At 37.6% G+C, this 9,130-nt stretch overlaps 1 protein-coding gene across 2 annotated transcripts in view; it reads left to right on the forward strand.

Moving 5' to 3' along the window:
* The window catches only part of NIPA1 (NIPA magnesium transporter 1), a 76,395-nt gene that overhangs the window by 59,923 nt on the left and 7,342 nt on the right, over nt 1-9,130 (forward strand). For both annotated transcript variants that reach the window (XM_047737914.1, XM_047737915.1), the window contains exon 4: nt 7,061-7,221. In XM_047737914.1, the coding sequence (XP_047593870.1) occupies nt 7,061-7,221 (161 nt within the window). The remainder of the gene's footprint in view (nt 1-7,060; nt 7,222-9,130) is intronic.

Here is a 9,130-nt window from a genome sequence, read left to right on the forward strand (position 1 = left end):
ATTAGAGCGGGGAAGCTGGCTGCAGAGATAGAGCCAAGGAGTGGGCTCTCAGCTCAGAGTTGCCAAAACCGTGAACCCCAGAACAGTTGCGCCACTGCTTTTTGAGCAGTGACCCCACAAGTGGCAGATCCAGGGAGACTCACCCTTCCTCCACTAGGAGGAGTGGTGTGGAAGCGCACTGCCAGAATCTCAGAAGCTCTTGGTCAGGTGAACATGGAATGCAGGAACACAGCTGGAGACCAGGGAGATAGGTCTGATTAACTGCTTTTCTCTCAAAGCACACTGAAGAGGGGGCCTCGAGCTCTTGGCTCCTCTAGGGCTGGAGATTGGGAAGCTGCCATTTTCATTCTTGTCCTCCAAAGCTGTACAGAAAGCATTCAGGGAACAAATGCTACCAAGAGCAAAACTGAGCAGATTACTTAGCCTAGCCCCTGGCAAGGGTGATGCAATTCCATCTCAGGCAAAGACATTTGAGAATCACTGCAACAGGCCCCTCCCCCAGAAGATGAGCAAGAACATCCAGCCAAGAACAAGTTTACTGATCAATGAGAACTGCAAAACATCAATGCTAGGGGAATATAGCACATAGAATTCATGGTTTTTTCCCCCATGATTCTTTAGTCTTTCAGAGTTTAATTTTTAAAATATTCATTATTTTTTCTTCTTTTTCTATTTTGTTTAATTTTTCTTCCTTCCTATTTTAACTATCTTATCAATACCTTTTAAAAAATATTTTTTAATTTTCATTTTTATAGTCCTATTCTATCCCTTCATTGTATTTAACCTTATTTTTTCTATATATATAAGTTTTTCTTTCTTTAAAATTTTGGGATGCAGTTTCGTCTGTTAAGAACAACTTTGGTCTGTTAAGACCAAAATATACCTTAAATCTAGCATATGGCTTTGTTTTGGTCTCCAGCCTGATCACATTCTCTCTCTCTCTTTTTTTTTCCCTTTTTCAACCAACTTCTTATCAATTACTCTTTTAAAATCTTTTTAAAATTTTCATCTTTTTAGTCATATTCCATCTCTTCATGTTTACCTTTATTTTTGTATATATGTAAGTTTTTCTTTCTTTACAATTTTGGGAGGCAGTTTCTTCTAACAGACCAAAATGCACCTAAAATCAAGTGTGTGGCTCTGTCCTATTCATCAGCCTAATCATATATTCATATAATTGGATACATGACATATTTTCACATATATGGTAATATATAATATAATAGATAACATTGTAATATAATATGATATAATATATATATAAATATATGTATATGTATATTTATATTTCTTTTTTTCCCCCCATCTCTCCCTAGTTTCATGCCTCTTCTGATTTGGTTAGTGTATATTTTTCTGGGGTCATTGTTACCCTTTTAGCATTTTGTTCTCTCATTCATCTGTTCTTCTCTAGACAAAATGACAAGGTGGAACAACTTACCTCAAAAAAAAAAGAACAAGAGGTAGTACTGACTGCGATTGATCTAATCAATATGGACATTAGTTAGATATCAGAACAGAGTTCAGAACAATGATTATAAAGATGCTAGCTGGGCTTGAAAAAAGCATAGAAAATAGAGAATCCTTTTCTGGAGAAATAAAATCCCTTTCTGGAGAAACAAAAGAACTTAAATCTAACCAAGTTGAAATAAAAAAAGCTATTTATGAGGTGCAATAAAAAATGGAGGCTCTCACTGCTTGGATAAATGAGGTAGAAGAAAGAATTAGTGTTACAGAAAGACCAAATGATGGAGAATAAAGAAGCTGAGAAAAAGAAAGATAAATAACTACTGGATCATGAGGGTAGAATTCGAGAGATAAGTGATACCCTAAGATGAAATAATATTAGAATAATTGGGATCCCAGAAGAAGAAAGAGAGAGAGGGGCAGAAGGTATATTGGACCAAATTATAGTGGAGAACATCCCTAATTTGGGGAAGTAAATAGGCATCAAAATCCAGGAGGCACAGAGAACCCCCATCAAAATCAATAAAAATAGTTCATCACCCTGTCATATATAGTAAAATTTACAATCTTCAGAGACAAAGAGAAAATCTGGAAAGTAGCTTGGGACAAGAGGTCTGTATCCTACAATGGTAGAAATATTAGATTGGCAGCAGACCTATCCACAGAGATCTGGCAAGCTGGAAGGGACTGTTATGATATAATCAGACCACTAAATGAGAAAAATATGCAGCCAAGAATACTGTATCCAGCTAGCCTGTTGCTGAAAATAGGAGAAATAAAAAGCTTTAATAAATAAATTTAATAAATTAAAAGCAGGACAAACAAAAACTAAAAGAATTTGCAAACACCAAACCAGCCCTACAGGAAATATTGAAAGGGGTTCTTTCTAAGCAAAGAGAGAGCCTAAAAGTAACAAAGACTAGGAAGGAACAGAGACAATATACAGTAACAGTCACCTTACAAACAATTCAATGGCACTAAATCCATATCTTTCAATAGTTACCCTGAATGTAAGTGGGCTAAAATGCCCCAGTCAAAAGACACAGGGTATCAGATTCGATTAAAAAAAAAAAAGACCCATCGATATGCTGTCTGCAGGAGACTCATTTTAGACCCAAAGACACTTCCAGATTTAAAGTGAGGGGGTGGAAAACAAATTACCATGCTAATGGACATCAAAAGAAAGGTGAGGTGGCAATTCTTATATCAGACAAATTAGATTTTAAGCCAAAAACTATAATAAGAAAAGAGGAAGGATACTATATCATACTTAAAGGGAGTGTCCAACAAGAAGGTCTAACAATTTTAAATATCTATGCTCCTAATATTAGAACAGCTAATTATATAAGCCAATTAATAACAAAAGCAAAGAAAAACATTGACCATAATATGATAATAGTAGGGGACTTTAACACTCCCCTCACTGAAATGGACAGATCATCTAAGCAAAACATCAACAAGGAAATAAAGGCTTTAAATAACACAGTGGACCAGATGGTCATTACAGACATAGTCAGAACATTCCATTCCAAAGCAACAGAATACACATTCTTCTCTAGTGCACATGGAACATTCTCCAGAATAGATCACATCCTGGGTCACAAATCAAGTCTCAACTGGTACCAAAAGATTGGGATGATTCCCTGCATATTTTCAGACCACAATGCTTTGAAACTAGAACTCAGTCACAAGAGGAAAATTGGAAGTTACTCAAATACATGGAGGCTAAAGAGCATCCTACTAAAGAATGAATGGGTCAACCAGGAAATTAAAGAAGATTTGAAATAATTCATGGAAACAAATGAAAATGAAAACACAACTGTCCAAAATCTTTGGGATGCAGGAATAGCAGTCCTAAGAGGGAAGTATATAGTATAAAAGGCTTTCTCAAGAGATAAGAAAGGTCTCAGATACACAACCTAACCCTACACTGAAAGGAGTTGGGGAAAGAACAGCAAATAAAGCCTAAGCTCAGCAGGAGAAGAGAAATATTAAAGATCGGAGCAGAAATAAATTCAATAGAAACCAAAAGAACAGTAGGACAGATCAACAAAACTAGGAGCTTGTTCTTTGAAAGAATTAATAAGATTGATAAACCCATAGCAGATTTATCAAAAAGAGAAGAGAAAGGACCCAAAGTAATAAACTCATGAATGAAAGAGAAAAGATCACAACCAGCACCAAGGAAATAAAAACAATTATAAGAACATGTTATAGACAAGTATACATCAGCAAATTAGACAATCTAGTAGAAATGGATGCATTCCTAGAGGCGTATAAACTACCAAAACTGAACCAGAAAGAAATAGAAAACCTGAACAGACCTATAACCAGCAAGGAAATTGAAGCAGTAATCAAAATTCTCCCAACAAAATGCTCAGGGCTACGTGGCTTCCCAGTGAAATTCTACCAAACATTTAAAGAATCAATACTTGTTTTCCAGAAACTCTTCTAAAATAGAAAACAGAAATGGAAGGTAAGCTCCTAAACTCATTTTATGAGGCCAGGAGTACCTTGATCCCAAAACCAGACAAAGACCCCATCAAAAAGGAGAATTACGTACAAATATCCCTGATGAGTATGGATGCAAAAATTCTCACCAAAATACTAGTCAATAGGATACAGCAGTACATTAAAAGGTTGTGGGATTTATTCCTGGGTTGCAGGCTTGGTTCAACATCTGCAAAGTTGGCTCAACATCCACAAAACAATCTATGTCATACAATACATTAATAAAAGAAAGAACAAGAATTTATGATAGTCTCAATAGATGCAAAAAAGCATTTGACAAAGTACAGCATCCTTTCTTGATTAAAACTCTTCACAGTGTAGTGATAGAGGGTACATAACTCAATATCATAAAAGCCGTTTATGAAAAACTCACAGCAAATATCATTCTCAATGGGGAAAAAGACTGAGAGCTTTTCCCCTAAGGTCAGAAACAGCAGGAATGTCTACTATCACCACTACTGTTCAACATAGTACTAGAAGTCCTAGCCTCAGCAACCAGGCAACAAAAAGAAATAAAAGGCATCTGAATTGGCAAAGAAGAAGTCAAACTCTCTTTGCAGATGACATATCCTTTATGTGGAAAATCCAGAAGACCCTATCCCAAAACTGCTAGACTCATACAGGAATTCAATAAAGTGTCAGTATACAAAATCAATACACAAAAATGAGTTGCATTTCTATACACCTACAGGAAGATAGAAGACAGAGAAATTAAGGAGTTGATCCCATTTACAATTGCACCCAAAACTATAAGATACCTAGAAATAAATCTAACCAAAGAGACAAAGAATCTATACTCAAAAAGCTATAGAATATTCATGAAAGAATTTGAGGAAGACACAAAGAAATATAACAACGTTCCAAGCTCATGGGTTGAAAGAACAAATATTGTGAAAATGTCTGTACTACCTAGAGCAGTCTACACATTTAAGGCAATCCCTATCAAAATACCATCAACTTTTTTCAAAGAAATTTAACAAATAATCCTAAATTTATATAGAACCAGAAAAGCCCCCACCTAGCCAGAGGAATGTTGAAAAAGAAAACCAAAGCTGGCGGAATCACAATTCCAGACTTCAAGCTATATTACAAAGCTGTCATCATCAAGACAGTTTGGTACTGGCATGAGAACAAACACATAGATCAATGGAACAGACTATAGAGCCCAGAAATGGATCCTTAGCTCTTTGGTCAACTAATCTTCGACAAGGCAGGAAAGAATGTCCAATGAAAAAAGACAGTCTCTTCAACAAATGGGTGCTGGGAAAATTGGACAGCCACTTGCATAAGAATGAAACTGGGGAATTTCCTTACACCACATGCAAAAATAGACTCAAAGTGAATGAAAGACCTCAATATGAGATAGGAGTCCATCAAAATCCTTGAGCAGAACACAGGCAATAACCTCTTCGACCTCAGCTGCAGCAACTTCTTCCTGGACACATTGCCAAAGGCAAGGAAAGCAAAGGCAAAAATGAACTATTGGGACTTCATCAAGATAAAAATCTTTTTTCACAGCAAAGGAAACAGTCAAGAAAACCAATAGACAACTGACAGGATGGGAGAAGATATTTGCAAATGACATATCAGATAAAGGGCTGGTATCCAAAATCTATAAAGAACTTATCAAACTCAATACCTAATGAACAAATAATTCCATCAACAAATGGGCAGAAGACATGAACAGACATTTCGGCAAAGAAGACATCCAAATGGCCAACAAACACATGAAAAAGTGCTCAGTATCCCTCAGCATCTGGGAAAAAGAAATCAAGACTATAGTGACATACTACCTCACACCAGTCAGAATGGCTAAAATTAACAAGTCGGGAAATGACAGGTGTTGGCAAGGATGAGGAGAAAGGGGAACTCTTCTACACTGTTGGTGGGAATGCAAGCTGGTGCAGCCACTCTGGGAAACAGTATGGAGGGCCCTCAAAAAGTTGCTACCCTAAGATCCAGCAGTCACACTACCCTAAAGATACAAATGTAGTGACCTGAAGGGGCACATGCACCCCAATGTTTATAGCAGCAATGTCCACAATAGCCAAACTATGGAAAGAGCCTTGATGTCCATTAGCAGGTGAATGGATAAGGAAGGTGAGGTATATATATATATACACAATGGAATACTATGCAGCCATCAGAACCCCAAAATCTTGCTATTTGCAATGGCATTGATGGAACTAGAGGGTATTTTGCTATGCAAAGTAAGTCAATTAGAGAAATACCATTATCATATGATTCTCACTGATTTGAGGAATTTGAGATACAAGACAGTGGATTATAGGGGAAGGGAAGGAAAAATGAAACAAGACAAAACCAGAGAGGGAGACAAACCCTAAGACACTCTTTTTTTTTTTTTTTTAAAGATTTTATTTATTTATTTGACAGAGAGAAATCACAAGTAGGCAGAGAGGCAGGCAGAGAGAGAGGAGGAAGCAGGCTCCCTGCTGAGCAGAAAGCCCGATGTGGGGCTTGAACCCAGGACCTGGGATCATGACCTGAGCCGAAGGCAGCTGCTTAACCCACTGAGCCACCCAGGCGCCCCAACCCTAAGACACTCTTAATGTCAGGAAACAAACTGAGGGTTGCTGGAGGGAAGGAGAGTGCAAGGAATGGGGTGGCTGGGTGATGGACATTGAGGAGGTTATGTGGTATGGTGAATGCTGTGAATTGTGTAAAACTGATGAATTACAGACCTGTACCCCTGAAACAAATAATACATTATATGTTAATAAAAAAATAAAAATAAACAGTATTTTTATTTAATAATAAAACTTCATTTTTATGAATGATAAATTTACTTTCCTATTCTGGTATATTTCATATTTATTGAAATAATATATGGCAGTATGGGTCAAGAGTCATTAGCTATATACTGACTGCATGGAATTGATATGAAAATCCTTCATGTTTAAGTAAAATTTCAATAAATTTCTAATGTTTTCTACCCTTAAAAACTGAATTAAAAACAAATATGGCTATCAAGAAAATATGGCTTTTCCAAAATACATATAATTAGTAGATGCAAGTCAAATATATGGTTTACATTTTAATGATTTTTCTCTTTTTTTAAACAAAGGTCCATTTTAGCTTCTTATCTTCTGAAGGAGAAGCTCAACATCTTGGGCAAGTTGGGGTGTCTGCTAAGCTGTGCAGGTTCTGTTGTGCTGATTATCCACTCCCCAAAATCCGAGAGTGTTACTACTCAGGCTGAACTGGAAGAGAAGCTGACTAATCCAGGTAACTCCTTTGTAGCAACACTGCCAAGAAAGCCTGCTTGTCAGTATGATCCTTCCAGGCGTAGGCTGGAATTCACTTACCTATGGTCTGTTCTCCTAGACCCTCTGTTTGACTTTGCCTATGAGTGGCCCTCAACTGTGCCCTGCAGGCTATAGCATCCCTCACTCCTGCTGCCCCAGGTATGGGAATAGGCCTGGTGGTCCCCATGTTCCAGACCTTGCATATGCACTCCATGATGTTCAGGATCTCTTCTGCTTTCTTCTGGACCTTGGAGACCTGGTGCGGGTCACTGCATCATCTGGCTCCCTCCACAACAGTCTCATCCATTCCAGCCTCCCTTTTACTCCTACCCAACTCCTGCTTACCATGGCCTTCCCATTCCCCTACCTCCCATAACTCACATTCCCCGCATATTTCCCCCTACCTCTCACTTCTCCCCACCTCCCAGTTTTCCTACCCTACCTCTTTCTTGCATTCCTGCTGTCACTGTTTCTTGGTGTTATTCCTCCTGGGGTCTGCTTTGGGTCATGTTCCTTTCAGGTCCACTTTGTGTCCAAGCCTCTGCACTTCCCTCTGATGTGAAGCTTAGAGCTGAGAGCCAGTTTGATTTATCTTTGGATATCCCATAGAAATCTCTCTGTGTTTTTTCTGTGTATTTTTGACATACTATATATTGCTTGACAAATGCTATATAAAAAAAAGCAACAGTCTACATAATTATACCAGCCTAAAGTATAGATTCTTCTAAATTATTCCCAGTAGACCATCTTAATGTTGTTTACCAACAATTTTAGACAGGTACCAGCACAAAACTGCATCCACACGAATATCCCAAATCCAGACATCTCTGGGCCACAAAAAATCTGACCATTCTTTTACATCTCTCAACTGGCCATGACTGAGTTTGCAGCAGAAATTTCTGTAAAATATAAAAGGGATTCATAATGAAATTAGCCAAGGCTATTTTTCTGTAATCCGTAAATATTTAGTATTATTTTATTTACTTCATCCTATAAAAGCCAAAATATTTCCAAAACTGTGAGAAATGAGAGTACAAATACATGAAAAAAAAATCAGAAAACTGGATATGAATGTCCTGCAGAATTTACTTTATGTAATTTTCAGAACAATGTATCTTGTTTTGTTTTTTTTGAGTGGGGGCTGCAGAGGGAGAAGGAGAAAGAGAATCTCAAGCAGATTCCCCTCTGAGCCTGGAGCCTGACTCCAGGCTTGATCTCACAACCCTGAGATCATGACCTGAGCTGAAACAGAATCAGATGCTTAAGAGACTGGGCCACCCAGGTGCCCAAAGGCCTCTTACTTTTTGATAAATCTGGATGTTACCAGTATATTCAGATCCTAACTTAAAGAAAAAAAAAAAGTCTAATTTGAATACTACCATAACAATTTGATGTGAAGATACAATGCCAGTAAAAAGATTTTTGTTTTTAACGTGAATAACTTTGTTTTAACCTGGAATATAAATTTATATTATCTTATCCACTTAATGTATTAAGTTAAAGAAGTTTCTAGTTTTTTTAAATTTTTTAAAAAATATATATTTTTTAAAGATTTTATTTACTTATTTGACACAAAGAGAGAGATCACAACTAGGCAGAGAGGCAGGCAGAGGGGGTGGGGGAAGCAGGCTCCCCGCTGAGCAGAGAGCCCGATGCCGGCCTCTATCCTAGGACCCTGAGATCATGACTTGAGCTGAAGGCAGAGGCTCAACCCACTGAGCCACCCAGGCGCCCAAGGTTTCTAGTTTTTAAAAATTTTTTTTCTAAGGGTGGAAAACCAGAATGAATTTTTTTTTTTAAGATTTTATTTATTTATTTGACAGAGAGAAATCACATGTAAGCAGAGAGGCAGGCAGAGAGAGAGGAGGAAGCAGGCTCCCTGCTGAGCA

The sequence above is a fragment of the Lutra lutra genome, chromosome 7 (assembly GCF_902655055.1).
Source record: "Lutra lutra chromosome 7, mLutLut1.2, whole genome shotgun sequence".
NCBI classification, from domain to species: Eukaryota; Metazoa; Chordata; class Mammalia; order Carnivora; family Mustelidae; genus Lutra; species Lutra lutra.